Source organism: Siniperca chuatsi, linkage group LG9, assembly GCF_020085105.1.
Source record: "Siniperca chuatsi isolate FFG_IHB_CAS linkage group LG9, ASM2008510v1, whole genome shotgun sequence".
Taxonomy (NCBI): domain Eukaryota; kingdom Metazoa; phylum Chordata; class Actinopteri; order Centrarchiformes; family Sinipercidae; genus Siniperca; species Siniperca chuatsi.
Window position 1 is genome coordinate 20,085,104 of NC_058050.1, and position 15,696 is coordinate 20,100,799.

The 15,696-nt window shown below is 39.3% G+C and overlaps 3 protein-coding genes across 10 annotated transcripts in view; 1 reads left to right on the forward strand and 2 right to left on the reverse strand.

The window, feature by feature from the left end:
- Window positions 1-406: 406 nt before the first annotated feature.
- Window positions 407-4,781, reverse strand: si:cabz01093077.1 (C-C chemokine receptor type 2). The gene is made up of 4 exons (XM_044207273.1): window positions 4,454-4,781; window positions 2,398-2,540; window positions 2,025-2,197; window positions 407-1,400 (listed from the first exon to the last, which is right to left on the reverse strand). Exons 1-4 carry the CDS (start codon window positions 4,456-4,458, stop codon window positions 690-692), a joined length of 1,032 nt encoding a protein of 343 aa, XP_044063208.1. The 5' UTR covers window positions 4,459-4,781; the 3' UTR covers window positions 407-689.
- A 334-nt stretch (window positions 4,782-5,115) lies between these two features.
- On the reverse strand, window positions 5,116-10,652 carry LOC122881269 (C-C chemokine receptor type 1-like). 7 transcript variants are annotated; one of them, XM_044207272.1, is made up of 5 exons: window positions 10,570-10,652; window positions 9,948-10,068; window positions 8,733-9,685; window positions 7,331-7,489; window positions 5,116-7,120 (listed from the first exon to the last, which is right to left on the reverse strand). In XM_044207272.1, the coding sequence occupies exons 3-5, from the start codon at window positions 8,737-8,739 to the stop codon at window positions 6,213-6,215; spliced, it is 1,074 nt and encodes a 357-aa protein (XP_044063207.1). In that variant the 5' UTR covers window positions 8,740-9,685; window positions 9,948-10,068; window positions 10,570-10,652; the 3' UTR covers window positions 5,116-6,212. The 7 variants fall into 7 exon arrangements, with proteins under 7 accessions (XP_044063207.1, XP_044063205.1, XP_044063204.1 ...); XM_044207270.1 differs by having other exon boundaries at window positions 8,733-8,933; window positions 9,669-9,685; window positions 9,948-10,612; XM_044207269.1 differs by having other exon boundaries at window positions 8,733-10,068.
- A 91-nt stretch (window positions 10,653-10,743) lies between these two features.
- The window catches only part of cobl (cordon-bleu WH2 repeat protein), a 57,880-nt gene continuing 52,927 nt past the window's right edge, over window positions 10,744-15,696 (forward strand). For both annotated transcript variants that reach the window (XM_044207263.1, XM_044207264.1), the window contains exons 1-2: window positions 10,744-10,876; window positions 11,123-11,248. In XM_044207263.1, coding sequence (XP_044063198.1) covers window positions 11,220-11,248 — 29 coding nt within the window. In that variant the 5' untranslated portion in view covers window positions 10,744-10,876; window positions 11,123-11,219. The remainder of the gene's footprint in view (window positions 10,877-11,122; window positions 11,249-15,696) is intronic.

Sequence of the window (15,696 nt, forward strand, 5' to 3'; positions counted from 1 at the left end):
CGTTCTAATATCTAAGGCTCAAATTGAGATGTGACTATTGCATTTGACAGATCTTAACATTTTTATGCATCATTTTGATTCAGTCAGTAGCTGAACTGTAGGCATGGATGACCAAACACTGGCCCGTTAGTCAGGTAGGTTGTTGTTATATGAGACAGGGATTCTGCTCTGCACACTTCTTGTCAAATATTTACACGTTGCCAAGAATGACTGCCTGAAATGGTTTCATTACCTCCAGCTCATGCATGGTGATACACTGCTTGTGACATTTGGCACACATAACACACACACACACACACACACACACACACACACACACACACACACACACACACCAGATCAATGGTTTAAATTCACAGATCAATGGTTTTTTTCTCACTTATTATAAAAAGAAGGAAGAAAGAGCGAGTTTTATCTTCTTTATTTTATTTTACAAAAACAGTATAGTTACAAATATACTTTGAATGACATGATTTGCATAAATGCTTCATAAAATTCTATACACTTTCAAAATAAACCATTCCCTAACATGTTACAGCACTTAGAAGCTCCAGCCACATGCACGACACCACACACACAGACACACACACACTTTGCCACCTTTATAGTCCCTGAATAAAAAAAAAGCATCATTATATCACACATGCACCCACCACCACCACTACAGAAGCAAGGTGTGTTCATCATTCTTAATAATCTGATCTTACAGGCGTGTTGGAAGTCTCTTTCTCTGTGGTGTCTCTAAGGCTGAAAGTGCTGCTCTGGTGACTCCAGCAGAAGTATCTAGCCAGCACTCTGCCCAGTGACTTCCTAAACTTCTCCCCTATAAATGCATAGATGACTGGATTTACACAGCAGTGAGACAGTGCAATGATCTCAGCGAAGCCCATGGCAGAATTGATGGTTTTTGAAGCCTCGCAGGTGTCCAGGATTCCAAACAGCTGCAGTGTCTGAAGGAAAACTGTGACATTGTAGGGGACCCAGCACACCACAAACACACACACTATGGTGAATATCAGCTTCACAGCTCTGTTCTTTTTGGAGTTCCTGGACTTGGACAGCACAACAAGGATTTTCACATAGCAGAAAATCATGATTGGGAGGCACACAAAAAGGCCCACTGTGTTCTCACTGAAGTTTCGCAGCATCTTCCAAAACTGCTGTGTGTCGTCTGGGTACAGTGGCTGGCACTGGGAGCTGTTGTCATCTGTATTTATCTCCAAGGAGGCAAATGTTATCTGAGGGATTGCCATGATGACAGATATAACCCAGACAGTGATGCCGGCTGCGATTCCATAACGAAGTGAACGTGCTCGCATGGCTGCAACAGCGTGGACGATGGCCAGGTAGCGGTCCACGCTCATTAGGGTCACAAAAAAAGTCCCACCGTAGAAACCCAGCTGTACAGAGGAGCAGATAGGGAAGCAAAGTCAGAACAGGATGTGGCATAAGGTGACATTTGTCAGGCTTTACTGGCCTCAACGAGGTTCTTCATACAGCCGACATTACACAGCAGCTCTTTCACACATCACCCGAAAACACCAGATCTCACCTTGGTTATGGGCAGAATATCTCCTCCATTGTAAAAAACTACACATAACTTGTGTTTACAGTGGATAATAGAAATAGGTGCAACCTAGTTATAATTTGCAGTAACATTTATTCAATTTTGCACTTTGCAAGAAATACAGATTATTGGCAGTAATACCTTACAGAGAAAAAAAGAGAGAGAGAGAGAGACGTACACTTGACATTTCAGATTGAGTGAATACACTAGGCCAATCATAACTTTTCACACCTTAACAAAAATACCACAGATAAACAGTCATAGTGTAAATGTAGCAGAAAGTGTTTCTTAGTAGCTAATTAGTAATCTACACAGCACCTCTTTATGAATTCTGCTTTCTAAATAACAAGCACCCAAAGTCTGTTCAACTTTGAGTTTTAAATATCAAAATATGAGTGATTTGTCATTGATTTGTGTTCTCAATAATAAAAATGATTGGAAAAAAATAAAGCCCCACCTGATAGACTCCTGTAATCAGTTTGCATGATGCAAGGTTCTGGGAATTGTAGGCCCAGAGGGGCAGGGATACAGCCAGTATGAGGTCAGACAGGGCCAGGTTGAGGAGGCATATGTCCGTCATAGTCTTTAGCTTCATGCACCGGAGGAGAACCCAGAGAACTGTGGTGTTGCCTGTCAATTCCAATTATTAGTCGTTATTTTAAGTTTCTTATTATTTCTGGTGACAAACTGTAGAACAGAACTGTGGCACATATCTGTCACATACATCAATTTCTGATGAACACCTTGAATGCAAATGCAAATTCTAATTTGTAAAGTGAGTGATACATATTTATTTTTCTCTTTAAGATTGAGGCCTTTTTTTCACATACCTAGCAGACTTAGACAAAACAGCACGTAGTAAAGAACCGGCAAAACCATGGCTCCATCGGGCAACTCTGGACTGGGATCCTGATCGCAGTCGGTTTTATAATCATAGTCGTAATTGTATGGGTCATCTTCTGATATGTTCATACTGATGTAAGAGGAGGAACAGAACATGTAGGGATTACTTTGGGTAAACACAGTTTAGTTTGGTTGATATTATGAGAAGGCAGACATTAAATCAGACATTGTACAAGACCACACAAAGTACAAAATATCTAGAATGACACAATAAAGTCAAAAACCATTGTGGTCCACGATGTAAAGACAAATGCAGGTGTCAGGGTGACTAGGTGACATCATGCTATCAACAAAACAATTCAGTAATTACCAGAATTACCACCAATAAAACAGCAAAATATAAAACATATAAATTAAATACAAGTTATAACAGTGATGAATATCTACTTCAAAGTTTTCCATATGATTTTGGCTTTTTTTTTTTAAACATTTTGGTGACTGTGTCTTTTGTGTATGTGTGTGTGTGTGTGTGTGTGTGTGTGTGTGTGTGTGTGTGTGCAAACGTTACTTATTCCAGTTCCTGACACCAACCAACCTAAATGAACAAGTACCCATGTCGGTATTAAACCAAGGCAAACACAAGTCTACAACTCTAGCTCTAGTCTGGTGAGCATGAGTTCCCCCAACCCAACAAGAATGACAAAAAAATGGCATTTGAGACGCACATAAACTTTGTGTAAGGCATTGAGTTGTGGCTGTACAGCTCTGTCCTTCAAAAGTAACCACCCAAGCTGTCAAACATGCGCTCGAGTTCAAACCCAACACAACTCTGAGTTGTTCTGGGAGATCTGTGATTTATCTTAAAGTGTTTCTCCCAGACCTTCAATCCATCAACAAATTAAATAGTAAAAACAACACAGAACAAGAGAATCAGCCAACAGTCTTAAACTTCCTTTATCAGCTAATTCCGCTTTTCTCGCCAAAAACCTAATTTTGTTATTCGCTTTCCTTAGGGCCTTGAATACCATGTTTTCAGACATCATAGAATGCTAAAAGAGGGTTTAGCAGAAAAATGTGACCATCTAGGCCAATCCTAGGTTTTGATCCAAATAAAATGAATTCTGTTTTTGCCACATGAAGAGACACCTTGTTGTCTACTGAATTTCTCACTTAAGATTGACTTTAATGTTTTCTCATTCTAATGTGAAGCCAAAGTAGCTGAATCATTCAAATATGAAAATAAAAGTAATTCTACTTACTTTATCAACAATGAGATCGTTTGACTCCTGATTCTATTTTCTTGTGGTGTTGAGAACATTTTTCCCTTCATGTGCTCTGAAGTGTTTGTAAAAACTTCCACTCACAAATCACATCTTCAAGAAACAGAGCTAGAAGATTATGCTTTTCATCTCTTTATTATAATAGGCACAATGCTCCACACCATCATGATGAGTGAGAGAACTCACTAGATAAAAACTTAAAAAGAAAAAGTAGCAGTGATATGACAAACATCCACATGTAAATGTAAGGGAATTCAGAGACAGTACTGGACTTTCTTGCCCTTTAAGATGAACTTTTCAGATATAATCATCATTTAGTGAGTCATGTCTGAAAGGCTTCTGTAACATAAAATCCCTAGAGCAACTTTCCAAATCTGAAAGAAATCCACAGCAATAATTCAGATTTTTCTCCCTGTGAATGTACTGTAATGTACGAGGTACAAACATCATTTTCAACAACCATCACCAGTTTAAATGTAGATTTAATGATCAGATATCTATAAATATCACAAACTTCCTCCTATTCTGACCATAATGAAATGCATGTCGTTTGTTTAAAACCACAGCTCAAACCTTTTTCTAACGCTATCAGAATATCTAGAACCACCTGCTTTGACACCCATGCCGACCCTCACTTCCTGTGGCTGACATTGTTTACACACACATGCGTGCGCACCTAATCCTACACACTGTGTTTATATGTGTAGGTGAGAGAGATGAAGTACTTGAAATACTGTAAAAATTTAAATGTTAATGTGCTTACCACATTGTCTGCCAAAATCACTGCTCCTGAATTTGTATGTTCTCGTGCTGCGCATCAAGCTTACATGTCATCCTGTCAACTTGCATTGCTCGCTTTTTGTGTCAAGTCCTGCTGAAGAGCTCATTTCTGGTAAGGTGAACTCTGGGTTTTGTTGTTTCCTCCGCATTGTGTTAAAGTTGCATGGAGGTGTCAGTGTGGTTTTCTGAGAAATGTCCCCTTTGGTGTTAACATGTGGCAAGAAAGGAGCAGTGGGGGAATGTATTATGAGCTTTTCAAGCATGCTTCTTTGGTGATAAGAACTTTTGAAACTAGCATTCAGCTCATCTGGAATTTTAATTTAATCAATACTTGTGCATACTTTTAATTCAAAATAAGTAAGACCTGAATCTTTAAATGTAATTTTACAAATGATCTGTACATTAAAAACTTTACTATACACTTTAATTTGCTCATATTTAATTTAATCTATACAGTAGTTTCTCCTCAACTGAAGGCCCTTACAATAGAACAAGCTTCCCTTGTCATGGTGCTAATAAAGCACTAATAAATAATTGCCTACCAATTATGTGATTTGTGACTATCTCAAACTTTTGTTTTAAATGAACACACGGTGTGTTGTGCAGTAGATTTGGTGTCCTTAAAAAAAGGACAATATAGCATTATCATTGTTTGGTATGCTGTCAAACTTTAATAATCTCCATTGGCAAAGTAAACCACTACAACAACAAATCATAACATGATACAACAAAAAAGAGTAAACAACATAAACATCAGCAACTGAGCAATAGAGCATTAAGCTGAAATATGTGAATAAATGTATGATAATGTGTACTTTTTGTGCAAATAACGTCTGAAATGGCAGTAAAACAACGGAGACAAAAAAAGAATGTATTCAGTATGAAAACACTAGAAAAATACAACTATGCAATATACTGTGCATACCATATATACAAATGTGAGGCATAACACAACATTGAGAAAATATATGAAATATTACTGGGATGTATGATGAGTCATTTTTAAATCCATAATGATGTCTGAATGTGCAAAAGGTGCTAAACAACCCTGTTAGTTTTACTTCTGTAGCTGTGATTCATTGTCAGACTTTTGAATGAACAAATCTTTTCCACAAGTAAATGATAAAAACAATTCCGTGTTGTAAAATAGTATTTTTCCTCTTCAAAAAAAAAATGGTAGCTTCTCCATATAGTATGAATGTTTTTCATGAACTTGCAAGCTCATCAACAAATGTGTGAAAAAGAACGGGGGAAAAAGCTGATATGTTTTAAACACATTCGGCACAGACAAACAAACTTTGTGGTTACAGGCTGTTACAAACAAGAACTTCATGCTTTCAGTCAAGAGGTACAATTTGAAGTGTCGCTAAGTTTCCTCCAATGTCAGCAGGAAAAGGACGGGTATTATAGCATTTACCAATGCCTGCGATCATACAGACGATGATGATGCTAATCAGATCACACTTGAATTGTGGTCAAAACAAAATATTCCAGCGCAAATTCAAAGAGCAAATGAAATCAAAAAGGTCTAAAGATAACAATGTGTACAGGTACATGCAGCTTTAGACATTGTTGATGAATGGCACTGCCATGAGTGGAAACTGGAAGTAACAAGTAAAACAAATCATGCTACAAAAACAAGAATAACATGGCTGGCAGTAACAACAAGGCTACCCTGATAAAAACATGCCAAACTCTGCAGGTGATGTCCATAAAAACACATTACACCTGCCCTCCACCTCCTACTTGATGAAAGCGGATGTGACCTCAGAGGACCTGGACATGACTGAGCTCCTCCTGAATGAGCTATCTGACAAATCTTTGGTGGAGGTAAAGTGAATCCCAGGCACCCATTTCTTCAGCAGCTGCAAGGCTCGGTTCATAAACTTTTGTCCCACAAAGGCATATATGATGGGGTTCAGGCAGCAGTGAGTGTAAGCAAAGGTCTCAGTCACTGTTAGTGACAGCCGCAAATGTGCTTCCTGTTTGCAACTAATCGACAATAGACCTTCAGATTTCAGAAACCTGAAGAAAAGGCAAATGTTATATGGGACCCAGAACAAGAAAAAGGCTGCCACTATGGAGATGATCAGCTTAACAACGCGGTGCTTCTTTGCACTTCTCATGTTCACCAGTATGGGGATGATCCTGGAGTAGCAAACCACCATCACCAACAAGGGAATCACGAGACCCAGTATGTTTGTTGCGAAGAAGTTATAAAACACCCACGCATCGTTTTCCGGGAGGTACTCACAACGCAGCACGCCAGACTCGTTTGTCACCTTTGTGAAGATAAAAGCAGGTAGAGAGACACTCAAGCTCAGCAGCCAGACGAACATGGTCAGAGCGATGCCTGTCTTCAGAGTGCGATATTGTGCCACCGTGCGCGCGTGCATGATGACCCCGTAGCGGTCCAGCGTCATGACAACCATGAAGAAGATGCTACTGAAGAACCCGGTGCTGTGGGAGCCAGAGATGAAACTGCACATAAAGTCTCCGAAAGTCCATTTGCTGAGCGCAGAGTAGTGAGAGTAGAAAGGCAGCGTGAGGACGAAGAGCAGGTCGGAGAGAGCGAGGTTGAAAAGGCAGATGTCTGTCAAGTTGGTCTGGTTGCGGTGCTTCACCAGGACACACACCACTAGGCCGTTACCTGAAAGAGGGCAAAAAACGTTAAATCTGGCCGATTACTGTGCATCATATGCTCATCTAAAGTAGGCCTAATGGTCTCGCTTACTGACGCTCTCTCTCTCTCTCTCTCTCTCTCTCTCTCTCTCTCTCTCTCTCTCTCTCTCTCTCACACACACACACACACACACACACACACACACAGACACGCGTGCACACACACACACATACATACCTATGAAGCCAAGGATGAAAACCAAACTATAGAGAGTGGGCAGGAACACCTTGCCAAAATCTCCCAAATTCTCGTAGTTGCAAGGAGCGTAGGAGTCTGTCTCAGTCCAGTCATAATAAGATGAATAGTCCGTCGTGTTGTTGGTATTTGCTCCATAATCTGCAGACAGAGAATTATTTCAAAATGTTAACATTTCTAACATCTAACGTTATTTTAGTATAATTCCTGTACATGTACTGTAAACAAATGCTATGTTAGTAGAGGCGAATACAATTTGGTTTCTGGTGCTCACAGCATTAAAAAATGAAACTGAACTAGCCTACATCATCTCAACCGTTTTCATAGGGGCTATTTTTTCGGAAGAAAGCAGTTCCAGTGAAAGCTTTTCACAGTAAAGTTGATTATTCAGAACGGGGTGACTGTTTCTGGAAAGACGTGACGCTGCTTTTAAATGTAATTTTTCAATGCTGTGAGCACCACAAAGAAAATTCCATTTATCTCCACTGTATTGGCGTAAAGCCAGAAATCTCAGAGATGGCTTTCTCAAAACAGAAGTAAAACCAAATCAATTAAATAAAATGTACTAAATCTATCTGCAAGAAAAAACCCAAACTAGCTGCACGGGTTACCGCTTTGAGTATGGTCATTTGTAATCTGGGTGAATCAGCCCTCAAAGTCAATTAATAATGGAGGTTATTATGCCACCTGCTGGTCTTTACAGGTAATTTTCTCCCTTGCTAAAATTATTTGTCACGCCCACACATCTTATCTACAAGGGGTAGACAAAATAATATACACACTTTATGAAAAAGTACTTGAACTTATATCACCATTGTAAACACTGGTGCCAACGTGGGTCATATGACGTTACATGCTTATTAACAGTCAACTTGCTGTATGCTGTCCATCAAACAGTTTCTATTTTGTTTAGGCTGTTTTGCTTATTTGGTGATTGTTATCAGGAAGTTTTCTCTGTGTGTGTTCCACATATAAGATTACTTTAGATTTCTGAGTCTTTGAAATGGCAATTCGGATTTGAATTAATTTGTCTAGCTTAGCAGATAAGTGTTTGCAGGCTGTATATTTGATGAAATAGAATAAAGGACCATTTCCAACTACCCAATACATGTTCGCAAAAGCAATTTTTGAACATAACAAAATAAAATAATCTCAGGACTTAAAACATTGTTTAACAAAGATCCAAATAGAAATGAAGTAAGCTTATACTGCATTCCAGCATTTGGATTTAAATGGAAAATGGACATAAAACTGACAGCAGTGTATGAAGTCTCAGGCATCACAAATGATCACACACAAATATTTCTACAACAAATCAATAATACATTGATCTACTGTATGTAAACATTATGCAAAAAATGCACAGTTGTTCTAATGTATTCACCTGGCATGGTGATATCTCAGTGATGCCTTCTCCTATCAGGTGTAGTCCGTAGCTGCACTTAAGGGCTCCTTATTTCTCTGTCCAGATCTCTATGGATGTGATGTCCTCAAATGCACAGTGACGAACTAACTGTCTTCAGCCAGCAGTCCCCTTAATGACTTGTACAGAAAGAGAACTAAAGATGCTGTTTCCTGTACGTCCCTGTAAGTGTGAGATCTTTATCAGGACCCACAGATGCTTGATGGGCTATATAGAGAATGTCAAAACAAAATGTACTCATGTGGTCTCAGACATGTCAGAATTTTACACTTTTACAACATGGCTGCTGATTTTATCTTAAAAACTCAAACTATATTCTTTACCATATAGATTCACATATAAAGTTAAGGGCTTGAGTAGCCTATTTGATAAAAAGTAAGCATTAATGTGTTTACTAACTGATTAGCGTTAGAATTATAGCTCTTTTTTTACTCCTTTGTAATGGAGACAGATCTTTGATATGATCACAGCAATGATAATTTAGATTTAATCATATCTGATTTTCAATCAGGGAGTGATGGCATGTTCCAGTCAGTTTTGGCGATATTACATTTTTCCTATTAGTTCAATGTGTTTGCACAAAGATTGCTGTTTAGTGTTAGTTTAAAATATTACAGAAAAAACGCAGTATTACCACCGAAACAAAAGGCAATTGGTGTCTGTGATGATATTGTTAAAGATGCTGCTGACTGTGTCCTGTTTTAGGCTACATATTGCACTGTTATTGCTCTTTTTGGCTGTTATGGAGACATTCTTCTTCTTCTTCCTCTTCTTCTTCTTCTTCTTCTTCTTATTATTATAGTGTAGTAATGCTGCCCATCTCTGAGCACCCAACAGATGGGCTTGCAGTAAAATCGTAGTGGTCTATGAGAGACCTCTTGTGGTGGTGAATCATACCTTAGTTGTGCAGGGACCTGTTGCATGGGCAAGACAGCACAAAGCATGCCGGGAGAAAAGATTTGAATTCTCATCATAGAATTTAGAGACATTATGCATAGAATCTTTGTTCAAATTACGACTCAAACGTTTGTTATCTTATATATAAACATAATAATAATAATAATAATAATAATAATAATAATGTCTCTTAAATTATATGTATCTGTATGTTCAGGTATGGAGCCTAATTTTATTGACTTTATGTTTGTATTTTTTCTCGGTATATTTGTGGTGTACTTGTATATTCGTGCCGTCGCTCTCCAGCTGGCGTCCAGTGAATTCCCAATGAGGATGATTGACGTGAGATCTGCTGACGAAGGCGGGCTGGAGAGAGCTGCGTCAAGTTAGACAGACGCAGCTGCAAAAGACAGGAAACCATGTACCATAGCCTTCCAAATAAAAGCGTGTAATTTCTTAGCATGCGTAGAGGCAGTTAACAGCCAATGCCGTGCACCTTATATGAAACGTCTTTTTGCAACCAGTGGGGTTGCCCCCTGCTGGCCATTTGAAAGAATGCAGGTTTAAGGTACTAATGCATTGGCTTCACTTTTCACACCATGGACTGTATATCTCTTTATACATCCATGCTGTATATCCGGAGGCTACGTCCACTCATTGTATACTGTCTATGATAACCCAACCTCGTAGCTATATCCTTTTCTATAAACTCCTCATCTGCACCCAGTAACCCCATCTGCTTAGTTTTATATCACGCATATGTAAAATATATAGGCGTGTCAAAGATACAAAGAGCGGGAAAAAGGGAAAACATTCATCCATAAAATTCATTTTCGTAGGACGCCCCGGTAGCTAGTTCACCTGGTCGAGCGCGTACCATGTATCAAGGAAGCGTTCTTACCGCAGCGGTCTGGTTTCGAATCTGGCCCGGACCCTTTGCTGACCCCCTTTCCCTTGCCTGTCTCTCCCTACTGTGGCTATCAAATAAAACGGAAATGTTGAAATAATAATAATAAAAAAAAAAGGAAAAGCAATTTAATTTATGAGCTCTTCTTTTGAAACTCTATACCGGAAGTTTTATTTATTAATTCAATTGACTTGACAGTGCTCGAGGGAAAATCAGCCGGGGGGATGCGAAGATTATATCAAGTGGATTTGACAAGTAACTCAGTCCATGAGAATGACTCAGTGAGACCGTTTTGACTAAAGTAAGTAGGACTTTTTGAACATTTATCGATTTATTCTTGTGTCGCAGTTAGCATTCACGGACACTTTGCGGTCTTTGTGCTTCAGGTCACGCTGGACTGTCATCTCTGCGCACTGACACTTGTTGGATTTATAATAGAAAATACAAAGTTGTCTTGTCTTGCCAAAACAAGCCGTTTTATTGGCCTAGATATTTTAGAAACCCAGACGGCAGCAAATGATTTTAATTTTGATATGCTAACTCGCAGGTGATAGCCTAATGGATATCCACCGAGTTTAAGAGCAACAGCGGACTTTGGGAGAACAGCTCGAGTGCCGCTATCGTCTGAAGTTGGAATCACTGCAATGACCGAGTCCTCAAAACCGCCTTTAGGGTAAGTCCTTCAAAAATAAGTACAGGCTAATTAAAGGACTTAAACGTTTATATTCTTCCTCTGACCGTTTGTGTAACTCAAAACGAACTTTCTAGATAATTAGTGTAATTTGAGTTCGGAAAAAAAACCCTAATGTGCTTGGCAACAAAAAAACTGCGCAAAACTAACGTTACATTTGTTGTCTTTGCATTAATCACTGGTCGGGTGCTCAATTCTAAGACATCTTGTTGTTTTATTAGGCTACATATGGCTTGACGGTAGTATTTCTTGGAAACTTGCGCTGGCAGTTGTCGTTGTGTTTCATTGTCAGGGGTTGCCATTAATAAGTGTTTTTACTTGATACCAGTAATTTCATTGGTCAGTAAAGCAACTGCGGAATTATTTGGGCTACCCTGAGTTGCAGCCCCATGACAGCCTATTCAAAATTGTTAAGGGCGTCCACAGCAACACTTAACAAGCATTTGTAGCCTATAGTCAGCAGGCTACTGTCAACAGAGAGAGTGTTCCAGCAGCCACATCAGCCTGCTCTCCATTTGCCTACAGTCTCTTTGCCACTCACAGACAATAAGTATGAACAGCTCTGGACCAAAGCATCAACAGTGTAGTTGGCTGCCAGTGGAGAGAAACGGGCATGGCCTTTTGCTAGTTAACAACAACAGCTGTGACCACTGTAGGTGCTGTCCACAAATGAATGCTTTTAATTATGTTGTTTGTGAAGTGGCTGGAGCTGGTCTCTCTTTGGTCCTTCCAACATCACTGTCATGTCTTACTGGCACACTTGAATACAAGGGAGCCATCGTTAATGTTATTAGTGACACCTGTGCTTTTCCTACTATGACAAGTCAGAATGTTTCCTGTGAAAAAGGCCTTTTGTCTGTACCCAAGGACAATATGGTACAGTAGTTGATGTTTTTTTCCATTAGTCCTACATGCTTTATTACATGCTGGAGAAACATCACCTGATCACATCAACAAGTAACCTTGTATCATCACTGACTGTAAAAATATGTTACTGTTGAGGCCTTCAGTGGCCTCAGTTTTGATTTGCAAATTTGCAATTGCAATGGACACACCTGAGCTTATTTTCCAAACTGTTTTGACTGGTTTATCTGGCCTTTTTAACTGTAAATTCAAGTTTTGATGTCTCTGTGAGTAGCTCACTGATCAGGTATGAGCCTGCATCAGCATAGTTATGTGCTACTTGGGAGCTAATTTTGGTAATAGCTAGCTGTGTATTATAGAGCCAAATGTTGCTCACTTCACCAAATCTTAAGTCAGCATTGTAATTATTGTTTAAAGAGCTATCATGCATTAGCTCTTCAGCACACTCTAAACTACTCCCATCTGTTCTGTAGGTGTGTGGTAAAGGCTCAACAGCAGTGTAGCGCAGATACACAGTAAAACATGGGTGTGGCAACAGGAGTAGGGTGTGATGCTGTTGATGAGGTGAATTAAGGTTCGGTGTGTTTCCCCTCTGATCTTTCAAGTAAAGGTCCCTTTAACCAGATACACTTAAATACAGTGATTTCAGACTCTAGAGCTTTTTGGCCAAATTACAAAGTAGAATGGTCACAGAGTCAGCTGGCAGAGGAACCAAAATGCCTTTTTATCCGATCAGTGTGTGACATTTCTGTCCATATAAATTACCATGACAACTCCCTTTGTGTTGGGATCTCTCTTTCGTCATCACACAGGGAGTAACTACTTTACTATAGCCTAGTCCTAATGAAGCACAGCTCATAAAACTACACAAACACACTCACGCTCACACACACTCACACAGCATGGTCAATGAGCAGACAAACGAGGAAGGAAGAGACTGCTCTTCTGAGGGAAGTAATATTTGTTTGTACCTTGCTATTGAAGTCTGAAGTCTGAGCTCTGTGTGTGTGTGTGTGTGTGTGTGTGTGTGTGATTGTGTGTCCGTGTTTGGAAAGCCTGAGTATGTACTTCAGGAGCGGTGGAAAGGTAGCCTGAATGAAGCCTCAGTTCTGAGCTTTATAAGCCTGTAATTAAGCATGGACACAAAAGGCAACTTCTTCCCCTCCCAGAGACTAAATTAGTACTGATTTCTCACACTGCACTGAGATCAAGATTATCTCAAATCTGGCAACTTGATTCCCCACCTGAGGCTAAATTAATGTCATTAAAAATACTTTACCTGAACCTCATTTTTTTTTAGAATATATTTGTGGCTAGAACTTTGACCTGATTACAGCTTTGGTCCTGTTGTGTGAGTTGGAGCTTGAGTTTTTGATACTTTAGACTAGAGTAGTTACAGTCCTCTCTCTTTAAGTCTGCAGCATACACAACAGTCTTAATTAGCAGACTGGTGTTTTCCTCTACATGTCTGGGCCTGGTGTTTATGTGTGTCTGCCTATATGCTTGTTTGTGTGTTGCGTGAGCTTTAGTCCAGAAGCCTCTGATTAATGTGGTTTTGTTACATGCTCATAATTTTAGTATCCATTCCGACAGAAGAAAATAAGGAAGCAACAGACAAACATAAAAAAACAGAGGAGGAGTTAAGAGGGAACTGCTCAAATAAATTCTAAATTTATAGCATTCCTTGCTTGTGTTTTTTAATCTTCAAAGTGTTTTACTAAGCTGTTACAGGTTTAATAGACCTTTTATGTTTTTGTCATTTCTGGAGACACAATCATGTGTGACGTCAGAACCTTGTGAGATATTTTGGTCACGTGGTTCAGTCCCCATTGATGATCAACCACACACACCCTTGTGTAGAACAACACATTTGTTGCTATTTATTGCCACACAGGCTTGGTGCATTTATCTTGTGTCTAGATGTTGCCTCAAAGTGCCTCATGAAGTGCAAAGAATAGAAAAATAAAACGCCTTACCACTCTCAACATCCTGATTTGAGCGGCCATCTGCCTCATTGTTGGTAGGTCACACATTTTATTATAAACGCATCTGTTGTTTGTGGTAGCCTCATTTCTGTGTCTATTCAGTTTTAAAACACACCCACAGGAAGTCCGGGTTGGCAGATTTTACAGATAAAAACAGATAACTGTCCGTTTATCCTCAGCAGTCACACCCAGAGATAATTATTGGCCACCAATTGTCCTGTGTGTGTGTACATGCATATCTGTGTGCTCTCATGAGCACTGTATATGGAGGGAGATCAACAACAGTTGCTAGCTGCAGTGTAAATGCTCATTCATTTGAAGCTGTGCCCACTGGACTAAAATGTCAGTCTCACCCATTGCATAGTATTTGAATGCCGTGTGTGTCTGTCAGTCCATACAGTTTCTTAAAATACTCTGAGATAGACTAGGTAGTGTAAGATAATGTTATCCCTTAGTGCTGTGACTTTTCCTGCTGGGGTCTCAAATGATGGAAGATTTTGAGACAGATGCAGACACAAGCTCCCCACCCTGCATATCTTTCACAAAATCTTTTCTATTTAGAAGTTTAAGGTTCGTGTGGAAAGCCACTAGCTCAGCACAGCTGACTAAGGGATTTCCCTCTTTTTTTCTCTTTTACTTGAAGGCTATACTGTATTTACTTTTACCAAAGATAAAAATGTTTTTAGTGTATGTGGTCACATCTGGATATTTAGGGTTATTTTTATGATGGGTTAAATTTAACTCTTGTGAAATTTGAGATAGGTGAGAGAGAGAGAGAGTATTTGAGGCTATGCGTTGTTGGCAGCAGGACAGTATGTATCTGGTAATATCTGCATCCATTTCACAGGCCACCCTGTTTTAAATAGAGAGGGTGTGGATGCAATGCTTCCACAAGCTTGTTCTGCAAGGATAGAAGCTTGACCAACGTACACACTGACTGAGCATATTAGATCAAAAACATACAGCATAACCTTAATAACCTCAATTTATGGGTTTATTAAGGAGTTTAAGTGTATGGTAGATATATAGCACAAGACTTGACTGATAAAGCTTATGGTTGTTAACTTTGATCCCTGTATGATTTAGTACTCAGAACACATGAGATAAAAATAGTTAACTAAGTGCTGTAACTGCTACCCCTAGTCACATTTTATGAGAACTTAATTTTTAATTAATTTGTATGCCATTAACAATTACAACAATGTCTAATGTGATTAATGTTCCAAGTAGGAGTAGGAGGCATAGTAGGATGTAATTAATGGGTCCTTGGTGTGTGCACAAATCAAAGCAGTACAGGCTCTCTGAATATATCATAGCCATGCTATGATACGTCGGAAACATTTGAGACATCTAGACTGGCTGTATTTATAGACTGTTGTGCTCCTTAGCCCCCACTATGTTATCCACCCTATTTTCTGTTATATACCAACCTCTGTCCCTGGTGAAAGAAAGCACTGGCAGACACCTTTAACAACAAAGTATGCCTGTGAATCAGTTTCAAGTATCTAATTGTACAGTGTATCTGTCTGTACTCTTAATATGCAGCTGTTATGGGCTGCTCAGATTTATTTCTGGAAGCCT